Source organism: Oncorhynchus nerka, linkage group LG24 (genome assembly GCF_034236695.1).
Source record: "Oncorhynchus nerka isolate Pitt River linkage group LG24, Oner_Uvic_2.0, whole genome shotgun sequence".
Taxonomy (NCBI): domain Eukaryota; kingdom Metazoa; phylum Chordata; class Actinopteri; order Salmoniformes; family Salmonidae; genus Oncorhynchus; species Oncorhynchus nerka.
In genome coordinates, this window is record NC_088419.1 from 35915756 (window position 1) to 35941676 (window position 25921).

At 40.3% G+C, this 25921-nt stretch overlaps 1 protein-coding gene across 1 annotated transcript in view; it reads right to left on the reverse strand.

Moving 5' to 3' along the window:
• The window catches only part of LOC115107909 (sodium/potassium/calcium exchanger 4-like), a 70085-nt gene extending 47546 nt beyond the window's left edge, over nucleotides 1–22539 (reverse strand). Inside the window, exons 1-2 of the mRNA XM_029631670.2 lie at nucleotides 21674–22539; nucleotides 11940–12050 (exon numbers count right to left, since the gene is read on the reverse strand). Coding sequence (XP_029487530.1) covers nucleotides 11940–12050; nucleotides 21674–21830 — 268 coding nt within the window. The 5' untranslated portion in view covers nucleotides 21831–22539. The remainder of the gene's footprint in view (nucleotides 1–11939; nucleotides 12051–21673) is intronic.
• Between the last annotated feature and the right edge of the window lie 3382 nt (nucleotides 22540–25921).

Sequence of the window (25921 nt, forward strand, 5' to 3'; positions counted from 1 at the left end):
CTGCTTACAGGTGTTTTTGATCATTAGTGGACGGGCATTGGAGCAAGGTACACTGCTTGTGGCACTGGATGTGTGCTTCAAGCCCTATTATGTGCTTCATAACAACTTTCCCACTGTGCCCCAGCATGGGACCTCCTACAGACCACAGTGTATTGGCTACAGAATAGCTCACAGGAACAGAATAGCTCACAGTACGATGGCTGCGCGCATGTCTTTTTTCCACTGAACAATAGTGTACACTTTTCTGCTCTTGTATGTAGTGTGAGAAGTGACAGGAGGAAGCACAGCCCTCCGGCTGATGTGTTCCTGTGAATGATTAGATCGATGGCTGGATGAGCCAGAAGTGTCTCGTTCCGATGCTAATATGCACTTAAGGCACTATTTATAGCTCTGTTGAATTGACTTTTATTTTGTTTTTTAATACATTTGTGCCTGCTTTTTGCTTACGATATTGCTTATGATATTTGTCTCGTTTGCCTTTAGTTCAAATACTGAAGTGCGTTCTGGTACACGTTCATTCTATTACAATTAATTTTAAATACAAATGTTACATTGCGGATTGTGAAAAGTGCTTTATGAATGAAATACAGTTATTAAGTAATGACTCATTAGTCCAGGTCCTTAGTAGTGACCTTCAAATGTTTATTTTACACTTGTGCTGTGTAAGAATGGTTTTAACTCGACCCAAATGTAGACCATTATTGTATGGCAAAACAGCATGGTGTGTGTGTGTGTGTGCTGTCACCTAAGATAGCTGTAGTGTGTCAATGAATGTGAATATCCATTGATTAGCTCTGGCACCGTCTGATAGACAGATCTGTGTTACTACCACCTAAAACAGAGAGTGTCACACGCATGCAAGCTTTGTTTTTCGGAGATTGCAATCGAAGTGTTCACATCAATTTCAACTGAGGCTTTATTCTGATGTTTGAACTTTTCGGGGTTCATGAAATAATCAAAATCAATTATAATAAACAATCCTATCTTGTGAATTAATACATATTTAGACAATAGGGCTTTGTTTCAATGTGCTATTTAAAAATATATTCTTGTACATTGTCTGACATGATGTATGCTAGGGAGTTTTTCCTAGCCACTGTGCTTCTACACCTGCATTGCTTGCTGTTTGGAGTTTTATGCTGGGTTTCTGTTACGGCACTTTGAGATATCAGCTGATGTAAGGGCTATAGAAATACATTTGATATGTTCTGAAATGCAGGCAATAGAAATTAATTATTTTAAATTCAACATTGTATCTTAAGTGTATGGGATGGTAGAGAAGGCTAAAATATGCCTGCAAAATTGAAATTAGAATTACCTCTGGGTCAATCCCCCTACCCAATGTGCTGGGTTTGTCACAACCCAACACACTGGGTTGTTTTAACCCAGCAATAAAGTCTCATTTGTTGGGTTAAAAGCACAACCCAAGCCTGCTGGGTTGAATTAACCCAATGCTGTGTTTGCCCAATATTGACCCAGTACTGGGTTGTCAAAATTACCCCACATTTTTTGCACTCTGTTAATTAGGTTAGTATTGTGGAGTAACTGCACTGCTGTTGATCCATCCTCAATGTTCTCCTATCACAGCCATTAAACTCTGTAACTGTTTTAAAGTCACCATTGGCCTCATGGTGAAATCCCTGTGAGGTATCCTTCCTCACCGGCAACTGAGTTAGGAAAGACAACTGTATCTTTGGTAGTGACTGGGTGTATTGATACACCATCGAAAGTCATTAATAACTTCACCATGCTCAAAAAGGATATTCAATATATGTTTATGCTTTATTTTTATCCATCTACCAATAGGTGCCCTTCTTTGCGAGGCATTGGAAAACCTCCCTGGTCTTTGTGGTTGAATCTGTGTTTGAGATGCACTGCTCCACTGAGAGACCTTACAGATAATTGTATGTGTGGGCTACAGAGATGAGTTTGTCATTTAAAAATCTTGTTAAACACTATTGCCCACAGAGTGAGTCCATGCAACTTATGTGACTTGTTATGCAAATTGTTAGTCCTAAACTTATTGAGGCTTGCCATAACAAAGGGGTTGAATACTTATTGACTCAGGACATTTCAGCTTTTAATTTTTATGAATTTATAAACATGTTAAAAAAATATATAATTCCACTTTGACATTATGGGTTATTGTGTGTAGATCAGTGAAACAAAATCAAAATGGAATCCATTTTAAATTCAGGCTGTAACACGTGGAGAAAGTCAAATGGTGTGAATCATTTCTGAAGGCACTGTAGGTAGGGGTAAAGTGGCTAGGCAAAAGGATAGATAATAGACAGGCGCAGCAGCGTATGTGGTGAGTGTGAAAGTGTGTGTGTGAGCGTGTGTTTGGCGTCAGTATGCATGTGTGCGCATGTGTGTGTGGGCGTATGTAGTGTGTGTGTTGGGGTGTCAGTGTAAATAGGTGTGAGTGTGTGGGTAGAGTCCAGTGTGTGCGCATATAGTCAGTGAAAGAGAGTCAGTGCATAAAAAGGCTCAATGCAGTTAGTCTGGGTAGCCATTTGATAAGCTATTTAGCAGTATTGCTTAGCAATCTTAAGGCTTGTGGGGTAGAAGTTGTTCAGGGTCATTTTGTTTCCAGACTTGTTGCATTTGTATGGCTTGCTATGAAGTAGCAGAGGACAGTCTTGGGTGACTGGAGTCTTTGAAAATGTTTTGGGACTCTGAGCTCTGACACCATCTGGTATAGAAGTCCATGATGGCAGGGAGCTCGGGCCCAGTGATGTAGTGGGCCGTACTCACCACTCTCTGTCGAGCGTCGCAGTCGGTTGCCTTGCAGTTGCCGTACCAAGTGGTGATGCAGCCAGTCTCAATGGTGCAGCTGTAGAACTTTTTGAGGAGGGCCCTTGCCAAATCTTTTCAGCCTCCTGGTACACTCACTCATTCACCCATTCTCTCTACTGGGTTCTGTTCAATAGAGCACCCAACATTTTAAAACGTTTTGCAACGGAAAAAGGAAATGAGCGTTTGCAATAGAGCAATGTTTTGTTTATCACACTAACGCTGATGCCGAGACCTTGACAAACTTAAGTGACAAACATGAAAACACTAGAGAATAATAGTTATAGCTATGTTCAACAAGTACTCTAAGTGTACCAAACATTAGCAACAACTTCCTTGCCATCTTTCTCGGTACTCAATCCTCAGATGACATCTGCGATCTGATCACGTGTTTGTTAACTTGCATGAGCTGGACTTGAAGTTGCACGTGATCATGTCCACTGCTAGGTAAACAACGAGATTTCTGATTACGAACTGCGTGCGCAAACTTTTGCTGACGGGGCCGGGAAATGATTCCGTGTAGCCACCTTCACGGAATCGCTGCAGTCCACTTTCTCCCGTTTGGTGGCAAATGAACAAGGTCCTGTATTGTTTTTCCTGTTGGCTTGCGAGCAAGAAGCAGAAGCAAGGTCAGGTTCCATTACGCGGTAGCAGCATAATCCTCTGCTTGTGTAATTCCCCTTTTAAAATGCCTTCTGGTGTTTCCCCAAAATGGACAAACCTGCATGACTCGCCACCAAGGGAGGGTGAGCAGGGAGGGTGGGCTGGAGAGCAGACTACGGCTTCTCACCGCCACACGTCTCTGGCTCTGGCACTCAACCCTTAAATCAATTATCCCAACACTACAGCCTCTACAGTACCTCATTTTCTCCAGCCCTGTCTCTCTCGCAGACACACACACACACACACACACACACACATATATATATATATATACACACACACACATACACACACACCTACATATATACAGTGCCTTCAGAAAGTATTCAGAAACCTTTACTTTTTCCACATTGTTACATTACAGCCTTATTCTGAGGAGTGGTTTCTGTATGGCCACTCTACCATAAAGGCCTGATTGGTGGAGTGCTACAGAGATGGTTGTCCATCTGGAAAGTTCTTTGATCTCCACAGAGAATCTCTAGAGCTCTGTCAGATTCACCATCAGGTTCTTGGTCACCTCCCAGACCAAGGTCTCTTCTCCCATGATTGTTCAGTTTGGCTCGGCGGCCAGCTCTAGAAAGAGTATTGTTGGTTTGCTCTGACATACACTGTCAACTGTTGAACCTTCTCTTGACAGGTGTGTGCCTTTCCAGATCATGTCCAATCAATTGAATTTACCGCAGGTGGACTCTAATCAAGTTGTAGAAACATCTTAAGGGTGACCAATGGAAATAGGATGCACTTGAGCTCAATTTCGAGTTTCGTAGCAAAGGGTGTGAACAGTTACGTAAATACGGTATTTCTGTCTATTAATTTTAATACATTTGCAAACATTTCTACAAACCTGTTTTTGCTTTGTCATTATGGGGATTGTTTGTATATTGCTGAGATGTTTTATTTTATTAAATCAATTTCAGTAAAAGGCACATGAAAGCCCATTTGGGCACTTAAAGACTCTCAGACCATGAGAAACAAGATGCTCTGGTCTGATGAAACCAAGATTGAACTCTTTGGCCTGTTCAGGAGTCTTATGGCTTGGGGGTAGAAGCTGTTAAGAAGCCTCGTGGACCTAGACTTGGCGCTCTGGTACTGCTTACTGTGCGGTAGCAGAGAGAACAGTCTATGACTAGGGTGGCTGGAGTCTGACAACTTTTAGGGACTCCCTCTGACACCGCCTGGTATAGAGGTCCTGGATGGCAGGAAGCTGGGCCGTACACACTAACCTCTGTAGTGCCTTGCGGTCGGAAGCCGAGCAGTTGCCATACCAGGCAGTGATGCAACCAGTCAGGATGCTCTCAATGGTGCAACTGTAGAACATTGAGGATCTGAGGACCTATGCCAAATCTTTTCAGTCTTCTGAGGGGGAATAGGCTTTGTCGTGACCTCTTCATGGCTGTCTTGGTGTGTTTGGACCATGATAGGTTGTTGGTGATGTGGAGAACAAGGAACTTGAAGCTCTCAACTTGCAATTAACAAGTGTGCCTTGTTAAAAGTTAATTTGTGGAATTTCAAATCAAATGAATTTCTTTCCTTAATGCGTTTGAGCCAATCAGTTGTGTTGTGACAAGTTAGGGTTGGTATACAGAAGATGGCCCTATTTGATAAAAGACTAAGTCCATATTATGGCAGGAACAGCTCAAATAAACTAAGACAAATTACAGTCCATCAGTACTATAAGACATGGTCAGTCAATATGTAAAATTTCAATAACTTTTAAAGTTTCTTCAAGTGCAATCGCAAAAACCATCAAGCGCTATGATGAAACTGTCTCTCTTGAGGACCACCACAGGAAAGGAAGATCCAGAATTACCTCTGCTGCAGAGGATAAGTTCATTAGAGTTACCAGTCTCAGATATCAGCTATTAACTGCACCTCAGATTGCAGCACAAATAAATGCTTCATAGAGTTCACATATCAGACACATCAACATCAACTGTTCATAGGAGACTACATGAATCAGGCCTTCGTGGTCAAATTGCTGCAAAGAAACCACTACTAAAGGACACCAATAAGAAGAAGAAGAGACTTGCTTGGGCCAAGAAACACAAGCAATGGACATTAGCCCGGTGGAAATCTGTCCTTTGTTCTGTGCATCAAAGCTGGGACCGAGGAGACTGAAAAACAGCTTCTATTTCAAGGCCATCAGACTGTTAAATTACCATCACTAGCACAGAGAGGCTGCAGACTAAATACACATACTTGAAATCATTGGCCACTTTAATAAATGGAACACTAGACACTTTAATAATGTCACTTTAATAATGTTTACATATCTTGCATTACTCATCTCACATGTACAGTTGAAGTCGGAAGTTTACATACACTTAGGTTGGATTCATTAAAACTCGTTTTTCAATCACTCCACAAATTACTTGTTAACAAACTATAGTTTGGCAAGTCGGTTAGGACATCTATTTTGTGGATGACACAAGTTATTTTTCCAACAATTGTTCATAGACAGATTATTTCACTTATAATTCACTGTATCACAATTCCAGTGGGTCAGAAGTTCACATACACTAAGTTGACTGTGCCTTTAAACAGCTTGGAAAATTCCAGAAAATTAAGTCATGGCTTTAGAAGCTTCTGATAGGTTAATTGAATCATTTGAGTCAATTGGAAGTGTAGCTGTGGATGTATTTCAAGGCCTACCTTCAAACTCAGTGCCTCTTTGCTTGACATCATGGGAAAAGCAAAAGAAACCAGCCAAGACATCAGAAAAAAATAGACCTCCACAAGTCTGGTTCATCCTTGGGAGCAATTTCCAAACACCTGAAGGTACCATGTTCATCTGTACAAACAATAGTATGCAAGTATAAACACCATGGGACCATGCAGCCGTCATACTGCTCAGATGTCCTCTGGTCTGATGAAACAAAAATATAACTGTTTGGCCATAATGACCATAGTTATGTTTGGAGGGAAAGAAGGGAAAGCACGGGGGTGGCAGCATCATGTTGTGGAGGTGCTTTGCTGCAGGAGGGACTGGTGCACTTCACCAAATAGATGACATCATGAGGCAGGAAACGTTTGTGGATATATTGAAGCAACATCTCAAGACATCAGTCAAGAAGTTAAAGCTTGGTCGCAAATGGGTCTTCCAAATGAACAATGTGACAAAATGGCTTAAGGACAACAAAGTCAAGGTATTGGAATGGCCATCACAAAGCCCTGACCTCAACCCTATAGAAAATGTGTGGGCAGAACTGAAAAAACATGTGCAAGCAAAGAGGCCTACAAACCTGACTCAGTTACACCATCTCTGTCAGGAGGAACGGGTCAGAATTCACCCAACTTATTGTGGGAAGCTTGTGGAAGGCTACTCTGAAAAGTTTGACCCAAGTTAAAACATTTAAAGGCAATGCTACCAAATACTAATTGAATGTATGTAAACTTCTGACCCACTGACAATGTGATGAAAGAAATAATAGCTGAAATAAATCATTCTCTACTATTATTCTGACATTTCACATTCTTAAAATGAAGTGGTGATCCTAACTGACCTAAAACAGGTAATTTTTTACTAGGAGTAATTGTGCAAATCTGAGTTTAAATGCATTTGGCTAAGGTGTATGTAAACTTCCGACTTCAACTGTATTCTATACGATCTACTGTATCTCAGTGTATGCCGCTCTGACATTGCTCGACAATATATTTAAATATTCTTAATTCCATTCCTTTACTTAGATTTGTGTGTATTAGGTATTTGTTGTGACATTGTTAGATATTACTGCACTGTCGGAATTAGAAGCGCAAGCATTTCACTACACCCGCAATAACATCTTCTAAACACATGTATGTGACAAATAAAATGTCATTTGAGATTTTTGGTTCCAACCGCCGAGTCTTTGTGAGACGCAGAGTAGGTGAACAGATGATCTCCGCATGTCTGGTTCCCACCATGAAACATGGATCAGGAGGTGTGATGGTGCTTTGTTGGTGACGCTGTCAGCGATTTATTTAGAATTCACAGCATACTTAACCAGCATGGCTACCACAGCATTCTGCAGCAATAGTGGGACTATCCTTTGTTTTTCAACAGGACAATGACCCAAAACACACCTCTAGGCTAGTTGACCAAGAAGGAGAGTGATGGAGTGCTGCATCAGATGACATGGCCTCCACAATCAACCAACCTCAACCCAATTGAGATGGTTTGGGATGAGTTGGACTGCAGAGTGAATGAAAAGCTGCCAACAAGTGCTCAGTATATGTGGGAACTTCATGAGGTGAATACCTCATGAAGCTGGTTGAGAGAATGCCAAGATTGTTCAAAGTAGCCACCCTTTGCCTTGATGACAGCTTTGCACAATCTAAAATAAAAATATATTTTGATTTGTTTAACACTTTTGGGGGAGTTGCTAGATGATTCTACATAGTTTGATGTCTTCACTATTATTCTACAATGTAGAAAATAGTTTTTTAAAAATAAGAAAAACCCCTTCAATGAGTAGGTGTACTAAAACTTTTGACCAGTAGTGTATATATATATGTATATACACACACGCACACAAACACAAATGCAGACACAGCCGTATCAAGGCTGCCAGCGCCATAACGTGTCAATTTTGGGGGCAGTGTGACTCACCTTCTCCTCTCGCTCCATGCCAAAAACACGCAACATACACTCACCTCTCCCCCTCCACATCCCTCCCTCCCATGTTCCTTCTTCCAGATTAGTGTGATGCAGTATCTAAAACCACTGTAATCAAAAAATCCCCCAGGGGATTATTACATACTAGAAACTAAAGCCATAATAACCTTTGCTTTATTTTTCAGTTCTACTTTGCTTTTTAGCATTCAAATCTTTTATATATATATATTTTTTTTTTCATTCCAGATACAAACTTAAACGAACAACAACTTGCGGAGACGCACACAAACAAGGACTCATCTGCCTAGACCCGCATGTTCACACCCCCACCCCCTAGTGCTTGAATTATTGTTTGCCACTTGGCCTTAAAATTGTACCAATTTGTTTTTTCAAATAAATAAATCATTAGATTGTGTCATTGATGCTTTTAGTGTATGCTTTTTTCAAGTTGAGTGACGAGAAGTGAAGCGTCCAACCCATTGGGTATCTCACTACACTCCCATATGCCATGTCTTGAAATATGCAGACTGGCAGAATAAAGGTTTACATTGTAATACTTCTAACAGCCAACTTTCTAGCCCCGCCCATAACTTTTGGACTTTATAGCATTCCCAGAAAGCACGGATTATTGAGTCATTATTGGTTTTATACTTAAGACATGACTCTGCCGTTGTGCTGTAGAATTTGTGAATTTTGTCTCTTGTATAATAAATTCTGTAGTTTATACTGGATTAAGTGTATATTTTTGTTAACTGTAATTTATGCTTCAACTTTCCCTCCATCTTGTGCCATTGTCAGTTCTTTTCAAGTCTTAATTCCAATAGTTAAAAAAAAGTCTAAAACATTGTCCGTTGGATAGGCTCTCTGTAAGGTTTTATATATCTTCCCTATCATATGAACACCCTTTTCTGACTCAAATAAGATTCCCTCGAGGTTTCTCTTATTTCAAAAATATATTTTTAATTTGCATGTATTTGAAACTAGCATTCAGTTCTAATGTACCATAGAATATTAATTATGCTACTGGAAAAAAAAGAGTAAATGTACAGTATTTGGCCAATATATTCCTACTGCGATTTAACCTTGCATTCCTTCTCCCCCCACACAAAAACAGTGTCAAGTCTGCAGCTTTAAATTAGCATTGGGGGCCTGAAAGAAATTCAATCGTTTAAAAGACCCGCAGCATTTGAGTAAGTGCCTGTAACAAAGTACAAGTGACAAACAAATTGTTCCCTCGCCAATTTGGATCACGTCACCGTGTAAAGGCTAATAAAACATGAGTTTTGCAATAAAACACTACTGCTTTCAAATTAAGCAGAACTACAGCTACAGCAGTACAACAGTTCGCATTCCTCATTAGGACAGTCAAAGGAGAAATTACATCTCTAAAACACACGTTTTAATTAGATCAGAGTGAGGGTTAATGACTCAAGTGAGTGACGGGTCAAAAAAGAAAAAATACGGAAGCATTCCAGTCCATATAATGATTCTGTGAATGAAGTAAAATATCATTATATATTGTTTTTTATTTGATCCCTGTGCTTCATAGTCTAGTGTACCAGCAACATAATTTGTAGCTTTTTGTTATAGAAAAAAATGTATTTCTAAGAACGTAATATTGCTGAATGGCCAATAAACCTAATTTACGACAACGGTCATCATTAAGCGTCATCCAGCTCTGATCAACATTAGCACCTCTGGTGAACCCAGAACTACTAAGCGAAGAGATAATGATGAGGAGGAAAGAGAAGACCAAATCAGGCGGAAGATAATCTATGCATCTCACAAACACTGGCCTAATTACGTGCAACTTTAGATGGGGTACATACTCAGGATTTTTTAAAAACTAGAATAATAATAATTAGCATCCATCCATATAGACTAACCTGGTGCCATCCCCAGCCCACATCTCCATGCTCTGCCCCAGGTGGCCGAGGCTGAGGAGGAGCGCATGGGGAGACTCTAGGAGGTTAGGTGGGCGTCTCGGTCACACTGAGCTTATTCCTGGAAACAAAACTGTGCTCTCATATGAGCAGAGCATGTAAAATAGCCATGATTTTAGATTATAAAACATATTGTTTGCCAGGAGAAGGGTAGAACAAAAGGAATGGGATGGAGAAAAGAGGAGAGGAGGAATGAGTGGGGCAGTCTGCCTGCAGTGGGCAAGAAGACGTAAACAAACAAAAAATTAAATAATCCCCCTCTGGATTAGAAATCGTAACATTTTCAGCACATAATCTTGTCAACTGGCACTCGTCTCAAAAGGACCCTACTGCATTTAAATTAGTTCATGCTCTAAATGTTCAAAGTGCTTGACAATACAAATCCAGTATACTTTGAGAGTTAATATAAAAATATAAATAAATTACTCATCCTCAAATTATAGATAGGAAAAGGGGAAACACTTGTAGAGTTAAAAATGTGTTATTTTTAACACTAAGTGTTAACTCATATTCCAATCATGGAGGCCTAGATTGAAGTAAACACTTCCAACACTTAACACTGACAAAACTTCCTCTTATAAAACGATGCTTCAACCCTTAACACTTTCAGTGAGGCCCCCAAAGGATTCTGCTAGCTGTGGCTGGTAATGAGAAACAGACACTCAATCTCCATTGGGCCAAATGTGTCACAAAGAAACTATAAATAGCCGGAAACACAACCTTCCAAAGTGTCTGTTACCTTGTGTCACCCTCAGAGTGTTTAAAGATGCAAAGTCCCCTGTTTTAGGGATCTGCGTTTTTCTGTTACCGGTTCCGACTGACATTTTCGCTTATAAATTCATCTGTGAACACCATAGATGGAAATGGCTTGCTTGAGCGTTAGCCCTGATTCTCATGGACCCAGGAGTATGTCTCTTCTGCCTTTGTGAAGCAGGATGGGAAATCTGACACCATTTGAAGCTGGGATGTCCCTCCTACCATTTCATTCACTCTTCCGACTGTTCATTAACTACTGGCTGAACCCTTCATCACAGCCACTAACATCGCAGCGCAGCAGGAGAGCGTGATTTCGTCGCTGTAACACATTCAGGGGTTAAAGTAAGGGGGTACGGTTCGGTACGGCGTCCCGGTAAAATAAATAGAGGGGATATGCTGTACCAGTAAAACGTGAGCCTGTCACAATTAATACAACACCATTATTTAACATTATGGCATGTCAGCAGGGATCCTCAACTAGATTCAGTGAGCGTATGGTCAGGTTGCCGGAACATAATTACAAATCATTTGTAGACTGCAAGAATCACAAATAGATAACATTTTTGACAAACACATGATCATTTCAAACTTTGCTTACATTTGTATATGATCATGTGTCTCCATTTAGAATGGGAATAATTGGGAACAGATTTGCTAAATTAAAATAACTGGTGTTTTTACAATCTTTTATGTCCAGCGAGGAAAATTAAAAAATATATATATATATACACACATCACTTTTTGTTCAGAAGACTTGGTGGGGACAAATAAAACGGCCACAAGTTGGGTAACCCTGATGAATACTACAGCAAAGCCTGCAAAAATACTACAGTGAATACTATAGTATTTATACCATAGTATACGAAAGCATTTTTCCATGTGGGTATGTTATCAAAACAAGAACATAAAGCATAAAGGCTTCATAATTCATAAAGATCATGTTAACTGACTGATATTCTCTCAGATCAAAACGTAAAAGATCTCCTAAGCCTGTGTTAACCTCAGACCTTATTTTCTGTATTTATCCCAAAACCCCATTCTTTCCCCATGAATTTCCCCCATAGGAATGGCTGAACGAACCAGAGGTAACTCATGGTAACTCATATAACAGTAATCAGGGTTCAAATAATAAATACAAAAGTATTGCCATGGTCGACAGTAGTTTTCTCCAGTGATGGGAGCAATACCTGGCTCTGTGCAGTTCTTCGACTCGGTCTCGTTGTCGGGTTCATGTCCCATGAGCTTCCTTCCCCAATGTTCATGCTTCTCGTGTCCATTTTTGAATGTTATTCCGTACCCTGGAAGAAAAGAGGCATCCTTGCTCACAGAAAATCATAGCCATGTTACATAAAGAAGTTGAGTAACATCAGTGTTATTAAGTACTTAATTAAAAATACTTTAAGATACCCCAAAAAACTGCTTAAGTAGTATCTGTACTTTACTATTTATATATTCTACTCCGCTACATTCCTAAATGACATGTTTTACTCCCATACATTTTCCTTCACACCCAAAAGCCCTTTTAACATTTTGAATGCTCACGCAGGAGAGCAATATGATTGTATTCACACACCTAGCAATATAACGTCATCCCTACTGCCTCCGATCTGGCGAATTCATCACTAAACACAAATACTGCCTTTTTGTAAATAATGTCAGAGACTTCCCCTGGCTGTCCGAAAAAAAACAACGTGCCATCTGGTTTGCTTAATATAAAGAATTTGATGTATAGCATTTACTTTTTACACCACTGTACTTAAGTACATTTCAAACCAGATACTTTTACAATTTTACCCAAGTATTATTTTACTGGGTGACTCTGAATCATTTTCTATTAAGGTATCTTTACTTTTACTCACGTATGACAATTGAGTACTTTTTCTCACCACTGAGTAACATTGAACAATGTATCTGTGAAAAAGGTGCTGAAAAATACAGATGCATTCATGGGGCGGCAGGGTAGCCTAGTGGTTAGAGCGTTGGACTAGTAACCGGAAGGTTGCAAGTTCAAACCCCCGAGCTGACAAGGTACAAATATGTCGTTCTGCCCCTGAACAGGCAGTTAACCCACTGTCATTGAAAATAAGAATTTGTTAACTGACTTGCCTAGTTAAATATAGGTAAAATAATAATAATCATGACAATGATTGTAAAATTGATCATTTGAAACTAAATGGATATGCATGGAAATTCTACCACAAACTAGATTGATAACTAAATGCATTGTAGGATGGAGTAGGCTTCAATACAAAAATCTCTGAAACTGGAAACACTTACAGTGGGGCAAAAAGGTATTTAGTCAGCCACCAATTGTGCAAGTTCTCCCACTTAAAAAGATGAGAGAGGCCTGTAATGTTCATCATTGGTACACTTCAACTATGACAGACAAAATGAGAAGGAAAAAAATACAGAAAATCACATTGTAGGATTTTTTATGAATTTATTTGCAAATTATGGTGGAAAATAAGTATTAAATACTTTTTTGCCCCACTGTATCTCCCTCACTAGCTTTACGCACCAGCTGTCAGAGCAGCTCACAGATTACTGCACCTGTACATAGCCCATCTATAATTTAGCCCAAACAACTACCGCTTCCCCTACTGTATTTATTTATTTAGCTCCTTTGCAACCATTATTTCTATTTCGCACATTCTCCCACTGCAAATGTACCATTCCAGTGTTTAACTTGCTATATTGTATTTACTTTGCCACCATGGCCTTTTTTTGTGCCTTTACCTCCCTTCATTTGCTCACATCATATATATAGACTTATTTTTCTACTGTATGATTGACTGTATGTTTGTTTTACTCCATGTGTAACTGTGTTGTTGTATGTGTCTAACTGCTTTGCTTTATCTTGGCCAGGTCGCAATTGTAAATGAGAACTTGTTCTCAACTTGCCTACCTGGTTAAATAAAGGTGACATAAGTAAATACAATGAATTTCCCCCATCCTTTCAGGTTTGAATGTTAAGTGTTTCAAGTGGGATGAATACAAAATGAGAACTGTTTAATTCCCGATTACTGGATGCAAATCACCCATACACAGGGCCAACTTGCGACGCTTCTGGCTTTCCATCAGTCATTTCTCGAAGGTTTTCAATGAGATTGGAATGTGCAAAGAACCCAGATTTACAAACTGTCAGTGTTTGTAACCCCAGTTAGATTATGGGCTCACTGATTTCAACCACCAACAGAAAAGGATTAGCGTCTTAACTGAATGACTGACTAACCTTTCCCTTGGGCTATTGATTTTTGGTCAAGTCACGGTCAAGAACTGAACAGGCCATTCAGACTCGAGCTTTGAGTTAAGACATTAAGATGTGTTACGACATCTGAATTCTATAAGAGATAGCAGCCTCGGGATGAAACCATGATAATTGCGAGGCAGAACAAGCTAGGTGCTTGAAAACCAAAACGAATTTGCTTCCTTGAAGCAGATGAAGACATTACCCTATGTCAGTTTGACATGGGTAATTGGGTAATATTTGGTTGAGACGTTGATCAATGAGATGACAACCTATATTCACCCACTCAAAAATGTAGTTAAATCTCCAATGTGTTGTCACTATGCTTTCAACCATCTAAAAAGCACAACCAAATTCCAATGGAAAAACAAAAAAAGTCTGATTTTTGGTGTAGTTGTCACCCAAATGTCTATCACTGCGTTTCAACCATTTAAAAGCACAGCAAAGTTCAAATGAGAATACAACGTCAGATATTTTGGTTATTTATACAGATATCACAGGGCTTCATCTAATAAGAGAAGCAAATGTGTATTTTTCTATCCTTTATTTAACTAGGCACGTCAGTTAAGAACAAATGCTTAATTACAATGATGGCCTACCCCAGCCAAACCCTAACAACCCTGGGGCAATTGCAAGCTGCCCTATGAGACTCCAAATTGTGGCTGGTTGTGATACAGCCTGGAATCGAACCAGGATCTGTAGTGGTGCCTCTAGCACTGAGATGCAGTGCCTTAGACCACTGCACCACTAGGAAGTTTAAAAAAAAAAGCAATTTGTTGTGTTTCAAAAGTGATGTTGAATTGTGTTTGGTTGTCAACGCAACCAAATATCAACATTTGAAGGAGATGTATTTTCTGCTTGAATAGTTCTCTGTGCCACTGATTTATTATGGCATTAATTCCAGTTTGACTACAAATTAATAAGTTATAGAGTAGGACTAAATCAAATCAAACTTTAAATGCACTTTTAAAACAGAAGTTTGATTTGATTTAGTCCTATTCTTTAACTTCGATTTTTGGTTGAGATGGAGATGTGAATCCAACATACACACTGTATACAAAACATTAAGAACACCTGCCATTTCCATAACAGACTGACCAGGTGAAAGCTTTGATCCCTTATTGATGCCACTTGTCAAATCCACGTCAAAACAGAGTAGATGAAGAGGAGGAGATCGGTTAAAGAGAGTTTATTAAACCTTGAGACAATTGAGACATGGATTGTGTATGTGTGCCATTCAGAGGGTGAACGGGCAAGACAAAACATAGACGTGCTTTTGAACGGGGTATGGTAGAAAGTGCCACACGTTGCGGTTTGCGTCAAGAACTGCAACGCTGATGGGTTTTTCACACTCAACAGTTTCCTGTGTGTATCAAGAAGGGTCCACCATCCAAAGGACATCCAGCCAACTTGATGACTGTGGGAAGCATTGACGTCAACATGGGTCAGCATCCCTGTGGAGCACATTCAACACCTTGCCCCGGCGAATTAAGGTTGTTCTGAGAGCAAAATGTTGATATTTTGTTGTGTTGACAACCAAACAACTCAATAATATCATTAAATATCATCAAATTTGAAATCAACCAGAGCTTGAAGCCCTAGGCCTATTGTATTGTCCATTTTTAGTTGATTTCTGGGTTGAATTCAAACAATTGCTGTTGATGACGTTTCAAATGCTACAGTATATAGGCCTAAATAGCATCATTGATGATTGATACAAGTGTGGAGAAATTGAATTTGCTCTGTTAAACTTATTACCCTTGAGGATGACTTTGATAGTAGCAGTGAATCTATTTCGTTTTTAAGTGATGATCTCTCAATCACTCTCACAATAGCACATTGGTAATAGTCAGTAACAAATGTCATAGCCAAGCAGAACTGAGCTTGGTTAAAACCTTGAATGGGAGACCAAAGGGTAGCTGTAGATCAGGTATAGGCAAATGAGATGGGAATGTAATTCTGTGCGTTTTGCTGCAATTTTACATATTTTGCAACAGTGCGAAGAGATAAAGTAGCAGTTTTACAGGTAATTTCCTGCAATTCTACACATTTTGCCAAAGGGTGGAGACAAATGTTTGCAATTTTTTTACGTTTTTAACTTAGTAAGAAAAAAAACTAAATACATTGAAGTTATTCAAAAGGTGCATTCATTTGCTCAAGTTAATCATAATGCATTAGTGATTCATATTTACATGCAACCTTCTGAAACGGAAAAGGAATGCCCCCATCGGTGTGTTGTGCGAGGTGTTTGCCTGCTTATGTCTAGTCTTCACTTTGTGTAGCCGTTAGCGTCAATGCTAATGATAACTGTCTGCTGGTAGATGGAAAAGCTTTCCCAAAAACCTTCTCAATTAAATGCTAACTACAAAGTAGCCCATGTCTATATGGCAGAATGATATCATGACTATTTGCATCAGTCCAGTGGCCATTTGTTTTGCAAACTCTGCAATCACATGAGCGCTACAGAAACGCTTGTCTCTGGCTGGTGCTCACGTACATTAAAGGGTAACTACACTCAAAATTCAACATGTATTTTTTTTCCCCAGACCTCAAAGGTGGTCTCCTGATCTGGTTTAAGCATTGTTTTGGACCTAGAACATCCAATTGTTTTGTTTTTCTCAAAATGGTGTCAGCAAAAAAGCTGACAATACTAGGAAAACTGAAACCAGGGAAAAACAAAACGGAATTTTGGAAAAAGATTCACAGAATCAGGAAAGAAATCGAACAGATTTTATAGGGCCCTATTAGGACTACAGAGAGAGAGAGAGAGAGAGAGAGAAACAGAGGGCATAATCATCCTGCAACTCAGTCCAATTAGCTGGCGAGTGAGATGAACCAATGACACCCATCAATCTCTGCCAACTTCCTGTGCCACGAACGGCTCCCACACAAACACGGCTCCTCTCTGCCTTCCTGCCCTGACACTGCTGAGACATCCCAGTGCCATCTCCCTCACCATCACCCTACAACACACACACACACCTGTCAGACCAGGCCCTAGCTCTGTAACCACCTGGCGTACTCTCAAAAGTACTCAACCTTCCCCATCTCCATTATGGAGACATATCCTGCTCCAACCAAAATGGGTGAGAGAGACATAACCCTTAAGTAATCCATCACTCAATTCCCATCCATCTGGCCATATTCTGTTGGCACTACATTTGTCACAGACAAACAACCCCAGAGTACTCCCATCCATAAAAACAGGAGTCAGAAAAGAGACATGGGCATATTATGACATTACGAATGCCTGGTTCCTATTCTTATGGTGATTTGGGATTGAGAGCAATATGGAGAGCAGTCAGATGCGTTCAGAGGGGATTAGGGAGGGGGGAGAATTAAAGAGATAATGGAGGGGAGGTGAGGGGTTACACCTGTATTTCTCTTTGATCAAACACCTGCCTCCAACATCTGCCTCGCCTCACAAAAGGTGATGGTCAAACATGAGACGTGTTCAATCATGGTAGGGATTCACACAGCATGCTCTCTTATCAAATACCCTCTTATGGTGACAATCACAGCACACGGTGCACAGGTCATTCAACCTTGATTAAATGCAAAAAAAAGGCAAGCCATTACTGACCATAAAGCTTTAACTTTGGTCCCCTTAGAGCCCGCCTTTTGGAAATAAGAGATTTGCGGCAAGCTTGTCTGTATATCACTCCAGAATAATCTTTTAAGCCTCTTGTTGTTTTTAATGTAATTAATAAAAACTCCAACATATCAGTGCAGTCGGACATAGGCCTAGAGTACATAACATAATGAGGCGATTTATGGTGGGTTTCTGCGCTCAGGGGCCTGAGTGGATGCAGATGGGCATGTTCCACTACTGGGTTGGAGAGGTGGAGGGTCACGGCAGAGAGGAAGAAGCGAAGGGAGAGGTTTCTCCGCCCAAAATCTGTCGACAAAAAATAAGCCCACGAAGTAAGGAATTTTTGAATGGAGGTCAATGAGAGTGTTGAATTTGGACAGCAAAATATGTCATTACTAATTTACTAGGTGAGGCTTATTTGATCGAATAGAAGTTTCAAAATTGTTAGGACTGTTGTCGCATTCAAAATAACTAGGAACTACAGTAGGAACTCTGAACTAGGAAATCTCCGACATCCGACATCAGTGCGTTCAAGACAACTGGGAACTGTCTTTCAACTCGGAATTCCAAGTCAGAAACTCTGGCATCTTTTTAGAGCTCAGATTTCCGACATGAAGATCACTGACGTCATGATTTAACCTAGTTTTTTTGTTGTTGTTCCGAGGTGTCTTGAAAGCACCATTAAGGCTCATGTGGTGTTATTGTGAAGGGTAATGTCACTCTACAGGACTCCAAATGCTACCAATTACCCTAGGCCACACCCCTTCCGACCACACCTGTTCCCACTCTCTTAATCACCTGTCCTCTACATGTTTCACTCTCCAGTTCCCTTTGTAAGCCGCATGCTTTAGTTTGCCCTATCCTTCCACCGGCCATGACTGATAAAGTGCCTTTTCATTTACAGTACCAGTGAATAGTTTGAACACACCTACTCATTCTATTGGTTTTCTTAATTTTTACTATTTTCTACATTGTGAAGAAAATAGTGAAGACATCACAACTATGAAATAACACATGTGGAATCATGTAGTAATGAAAGAAAAGTGTTAAACAAACCAAAATATATTTTATATTTAAGATTCTTCAAAATTAGCAACCGTTGCCTTGATGACAGCTTTGCACAGTCTTGGCATTCTCTCAACCATCTTCATGAGGCCTCCACAATCACCTGACTTCAACCCAAGTGAGATAGTTTGGGATGAGTTGGACCGCAGAGTGAAGGAAAAGCAGCCAACAAGTGCTCAGCATATGTGGGAACTCCTTCAAGACTGTTGGAAAAGCATTCCTCATGAAGCTGGTTGAGAGAATGCCAAGAATGTGCAAAGCTGTCATCAAGGCAAAGGGTGGCTACTTTGAAGAATCTGAAATATATTTTGATTTGTTTAAACACTTTTGGGGGGGGTTACTATATGATTCCATTAATGTTATTTCATAGTTTTGATTTCTTCACTATTATTCTACAATGTCTAAAATGGTTTTAAAAATAAAGAAAAACCATGGAATGAGTAGGTGTGTCCAAACTTTTGACTGGTACTGTATATATTTATTCTCTGAGAAAAGTGTTGAATACAATGTATGTTATGCTGTTTAAACTGGTCATATCCCTTATATCCATGCGAATGCTCATTTGTTACGCTTATCCTGCCAGTCTCCTAGGTTATATGTTAAGCCTATTCCCCATAATCACTTGACACTACTTTGTCATGTCTGCACCTTTTATATTGTGTTCTTAATGTTACCCTTTTGTATCTCTATTCCAGACCCTCACATCCTAACTTTTCTCCAAGGCCTCACAAGACACTTCCTAACACATTATTCCTATCCAACCTAGAGGCCTTACAATCCCAACACTTAACCTCCATCCAACCCCCCCCTCCATGTGCCTCTGTTCAACTGTGTATACTAATTACCCTTAAAACTGCATTTCTCATCTCTCTCTCCTTTATTGCATTCTGACCGATGTGCCAAGGTGACAGCAGAAATCCTAAACCAGACAGTCCTTCAAAAAAAACTTCCAGTCCTTTGTTTAAGTTGTGCTCTCAGAGCTTAGTGTCAATCCTAAACACTACTGCCCATAGAAAGGATGACTGACATCCATTGGTCATTTGTAATTGATCGAGGGTGAAATCTCTATTGCTGTCATAACAAAATGTCAGTGACAGTGCTCATCAGTCACATGTTCTGTTCAAAAGCAAACGGACAGGGCTACTTGTCTGATTACATATTCCTAATGTGTTGGCAACTCATGCTGAATGTTCACACGTGCCCGAGGTGATTTATGACAGGTGCGTGGGGACCCATGACCTTTGGTTTTTGGGCATGTCACACACATGGTCAGCCATCCAACTTAAAGAGCGACTGAACACAACTAATTTCAGTCTTGGGTGTGGTTTGATGTGGCAGTTAAATAAAGGTTTGTCTCTCATGAGACACCATATGAAAAAAGACAGTATAATTTCCACAAAACAGTCCATGAATATAGGATAACTCCAGAAATGGAGTATTTTGCTGAAATGTAATTTGCACAATTTTACATGAAGGTGTTTGGTGCAGTATTTCTCAAGTTAAATGCATGATGTGTTTATGTATCTGTTGTGCTGATGAGCAAGTCTGCCTCACACGGTTCTGCAGTAGGATTGGATAGAGTCCAATCATTTCAGCTGTGTATCCCGTGAGTGGGCAAATGAGCTATGTCCAACTAAACCTACCCCTCAAGTCAAGTCATGACTAACTCACTAAACTCTTTTGGACAAGACTGACTTTCTGAACAAAATTATCCTATTTACACTTGTCTCTTTTGACACGAGAATAAATGTGTCTAATAATCAATGCCACAGGCTAAATTGCCACGGTGTACAGCCTACCATATAGCCCAGGAATGGGCAACTCAGTCGGGGTCTAAACTTACTATTGAGTTAGAATAGTAGAATACACAAGGTGCAAGTTTTGAAATGTGGTTGTGCATCAGCAGATTCTCTTATTTCACTCACTCAAATAGTCAATGTCAGCTAACATTTTTTTAGATTGTTAAATTAGTCTAGCCAACTATCTAAACTTGTAGTAATCACATCCAAATTAACGACCAGGCATGAAGGGCAAGAGCCCAGGGGCCCAGACCCCCATAGATTTTGTTAGTCACTCGCTCAGATAATTTTAACTTGACATAAGTCATGGCAAAATGTGTAGAATTTCAGGAAATGTTATAAAATTGCTAAATGTTCTCGCAGCCCCATGGTAAAAATATACACAATTGCTGTAAAGGAGGGCCCAAAAGGCTAGAGCCGGCCCTGTCCAGTGTGCAATGAGGTGTGAAGCCCAGGGCGAGACACGATGATGCCAGCATTACCACAGCCTACGCTCATTCTCTCTCAAACGCTGAGCGACTGATGCGCCAGGTTGGTTGCTCTCGTTTTGCCATAGGGTGACAACGCTCAAACCAAATGTTACCAACACACACAATAACATATTGTTGAGGTTCTATGACAGCCTACATCCGAGGTGATGTATATGGTTGTCGAGGTGTAAACCACCTTGCACGTTTCTTAACGTGTTGCAGCCGCGCACACTGCGGCATACGGAAAGACCAACGCATAATCGTACACGATGAAGAAAAATTATAGTGACCCATATCACAGAGGTATCCTCACAATTAATATGAGTGTTGTCATGAGAGCGTTGGGTCATAATGCCGAGGCAAACAGCCACTGCGTCGACATTGAGACTAAATGCAGAGTTTTTCAAAACCTCTCGACATTGTTATAAACCATCACTTCACTAAGCATTTTGCACTGAATAATTATGAGCAATAACCATGCACTTTATCAGTGGTTCCAATTTTATCTCAACATGGTTTGATGCAGATGAATATCTAGAAATGCTGGGGGGGGGGGGGGCACCATAAATGATTCGGACAATGCTTTGCTTGCATGTCCTTGAAAATGTATTTTTATAAGCGTGGTGAAAGACAATTCTCGGTATATAACTAATGGCTAGCTGGCTAGAGGGTGCACTATTACACCGCAGAATTCTCAGCTGTCCTCCCTGCCCCGCGTTTCTCAGCAGTTTCCCCGGCTCACACTCACCTGTCTTTGTCAGCAATACTGACATGCTCCATGCCATGCAGAGGACACTGCAGAGAAAACACACTTGCACGAAAAGCATCTCTCTCCTCCTGCGAACTTTGAAAATCTTTGTGATTATGGTCTTTTTCGAGACGCTCTTGTTCTCGTCCCGGTCCATGGCTGCAGCACGGCCAAACGGGGACTTAATGTCCTTGCCTCACTGCGGACGGGAGATACGGAAGGAATTGCCCGTTTTCGCGGCTTCACACAGAACAGGCTCGGGACGCGGTCCTCATTTCAAGTGGCCGGGGCGCAGATGCGAAGTAGTGGGGCGGTCAGTTTGGATGAGCAACCTAGACAATGTTGTTCAGCTGTTGGATTGCTAGAACAGCGCGTGAAAATTCCGTGCCTACACAACAGGCAATGAATGACAAGGCGGTCAATTCCGAAGGTCTCCAATCAATTCAGCATGTATCTCGCAAACCCCAGATTCTGACCTTTACGTTTAAGCAAATAAACTACCATGGCATTTGAAATTAATTGGGGGCTATTCCGGGTTGCCTTCAAAGTAGCCTTCAATGTTCTACTGAATGTACATTTAAAGCATCCTCTTCAGTTAAATGATTCAACTACATATGGCCGCAGAACTGTGCGCACCCGAGTGGTTCCAATTAATACACGGCGGAAGAGCGCAATCGGATTTCATCAAGGTTAGACTAATTGTTACATTCGGGTAGCAGTCATGTCACATCGTTCGAAAACCTCCCCTTATTTTCGTAGAGCAGAATAATAAGCGTGCGGATGATGGGACTATCGTCAACTCCGTCGCTCCAGGTGCAGTTTTCCTTTAAGCTACAGTCTACGGTCCATTTAAAACACCTCGCCGGATTCCTCCAACTGCAACTTTTCCGAGGGTGTCATGTGCAGACACGTGATAGTTTGCGGCAATGGATAATATTATTGTCTTTTGCTCGGTTACAACTGAACTGAAAACACTGGACTATCGACCTTGAAATCCTGACAGCAGCTCATCGACCACTCCGAAATAAAACTTATGTTTCTTTGACCAAAAAAAACACCTTTATAATGAATCATTGCATGCGTATCATCGTATTTGCGTAGTGGAATTGAGCGGTAGCAGTGCTTACAGAAGCTGCGCATCTTTAGTAGCCTAGGTCCAGGAAAGAAATGGCTTTTTTTCAATGAACACATTTCATGCACTTCTATGTAAATTTGCATAACTGGAGACTTTGGCATAATATTTTTAATAGCCTACTGCACAAATTATTGTAATGACAGGCTACTTTGACAAACTGAGATCAAACAAAACAACCTCCTCTTGAATCCATCAACAGCCTACTGTAGGCCTAGGTGTGTGTTGACAATTATTGTACAATATGAGGAAGAATGTATCATCCCAAAAAAGCTTTCCAGTTTCACTGACTCGCCCAATGATGTGCTGCTAACTGGCCTTACCGATGCGCTTTTCCAAAATACTCTCATTTGAAGACTAAACAATGTTCGCTCAATAGGCCTATTTGGATGTTGATAAAATAATTTGGTAGCTTACATCAGACAGATTCACATTTTATTTTCAGCAGGAGTCATTTCCTTTCCAACCTGTGTTTTCCCTTCAATTGTATTTGAAATATTACGAAAGGCCTGTTTTGTCAGAATGCTGCTCACTGACAGTTTTAAGGTGCAATCCCGACTGCAGGATATGCCTTGTTATTGGGAGACAGGCAATCCACAGCTAGGCTATTTTTAAAAGAAGCTATTGATCCTCTGTGGCTAAATTATTGCCCTACATATGGTGTAGTAGGTTATTCCGAATTATTACATTTCTTTCAGACTGCAGTTATTCTATAATTTTGACACATTTATTTCAATTTATCAGGGGTGCTGCAGCACCTCCAGCCCCTTTCTCCCGCTATGATTCTATAAGGAAATCAATTATGAAGCGCTGCTGTGCATAGGCTATCAGCCAACCAGACCGAATGATGTAAATCGAATGTTAATCATATCTTATGCTGCTGTGGCAGTACTGTTTATATTTAAACTAGATAGCTTGCAACACACACACACACACACACACACACAAACGGTGACCCGCGTCACAATGCATGTTTGGATACCAGGCTGCAATCTCCATTCAGGGCAGACCAACGGACGGGATAGGGGTAGACTTTGGTGCAGTGAGTTCAGAACAACGGAACAAAGAAATGTATACCAAAAATATATAATTATATCACTACCCAAAAGGGCACTTGGCGAGTGGGAGAGCGAAAGTGGAAGGTGCCTGCCCGATTACATAGTGCTGAATTTGAAAAACCCAATCTAATTTCTGTCTGCATCTATCCTGAGCAGCATCCACCCTTTACTAACTGACTGACCCTGGCCACTGGGATATTCACAGTTTGATATACTAAACTCAGCAAAAAAAAGAAACGTCCCCTTTTCAGGACCCTCTATTTCAAAGATAATTGGTAACAATCCAAATAACTTCACAGATCTTCATTGTAAACAACGTCACCTATGGGCACAAACCCACCGTCGCTGTACCAGACAGGACTGGCAAAAAAGTGCTCTTCACTGACGAGTCGCGGTTTTGTCTCACCAGGGGTGATGGTCAGATTCGCGCTTATCGTCAAAGGAATGAGCGTTACACCGAGGCCTGTACTCTGGAGTGGGGTCGATTTGGAGGTGGAGAGGGGCGGTGTGTCACACACAATCCTGACCCCCGGGGCCAGGACTGAGCAGCTAGGAGTTGCCTAAATAGGTGTCTCCCCTGACGTGGGCATGTTTAAAATAGAGACTGCTTTTGATGTACAGTATTCCATATGAAGGCAAAATATAAAGTGTGCCTAACCTAGAATATTACATTTTGGCATTTCTCTTACATTTCAAAGATGATTTTTTTAAAAACATGTTTACTTTGTATTATCTTTTACCAGATCTAATGTGTTATATTCTCCTACATTCATTTCACATTTCCACCATCTTCAAAGTGTTTCCCTTCAAATGGTATCAAGAATATGCATTTTTTTATGTCTCAAGGGAAAGGTTTGGAAAACAAAAGTTTAATGAAAACACATACACCTTCATATTAACACACAGAAACAGTTCACCCTCCATAGAATTCATATCATAGGCCTAATAGTACTGTAGAGTTCTTTTGACTTGCACACAATATACAGTGGGGAGAACAAGTATTTGAAACACTGCCGATTTTGCAGGTTTTCCTACTTCCTACTTGCAATAAAATGCAAATTAATTACTTAAAAATCATTCATAAAAATTCTGGACTTTTGTTTTAGATTCCGTCTCTCACAGTTGAAGTGTACCTATGATAAAAAATTACAGACCTCTACATGCTTTGTAAGTAGGAAAACCTGCCTAAATAGGTATCTCCCCTGACGTGGGCATGTTTTAAATAGAGACTGCTTTTGTTGTACAGTATTCCATATGAAGGCATCCAGACCTTATGAAAGTTGGACACTATATCCCCTAATCTTAAAACAAATCTAGTGATGCTATACAGAACTTGACGTCTTCCATCCATTGTGGGAGGATAACCATCCTTACAATGAATGGCAATGCATTTATTAGCCACTCTAAATGCTAGGTTACACAGTTTCTTCTGATAACAGTCTCCAGTATCAACATTTCCAAGCAAACAAAAACAGGGAAAAGGGAGAATCTGTAGACAAGCCCCAAAGGAATAATACAATTTCTGAATGCATGATATTCAGTTTCACTGGCATATAGTATGTTCTATGGTGCAACACGATTTTGATTATTTAGTTAACATGGATCTAGTTCAGTCTTATCAATTGCCTAAACATATTTGATAATCTCTTACCTAGCTTGATGACTGTGGGCATTTTTGCTTACTTTTTGTTGTTCTAAAGAGAGATGACTAGAAGGGCCATGGGTCATATTAGATTGTGTAGAAATTATCTTTCGATGCCCCAGAAAATGTGAGGACCACCAGACCCCCTGCCAAGTTATGTCCACCTCTGCAAATAGCACTGATGGGTGATTTAAAAAGTCATAGTCAAATCGATCAATAATATAATAATACTCTTAGCAAAAACATTTTTTAATTTTTTATTTACAATATGTAGAATCTATGAGAATAGAAGTGTTCAGAACTTTTGTGAAACATCACAGCACAAAACTGGCTGGTGTTCAGAGATAGATGGGAGGGGTTGTGTGGAGCTGAAGGATGGGACTGGATGGTGTTCAGAGATAGATGAGAGGGGTTGT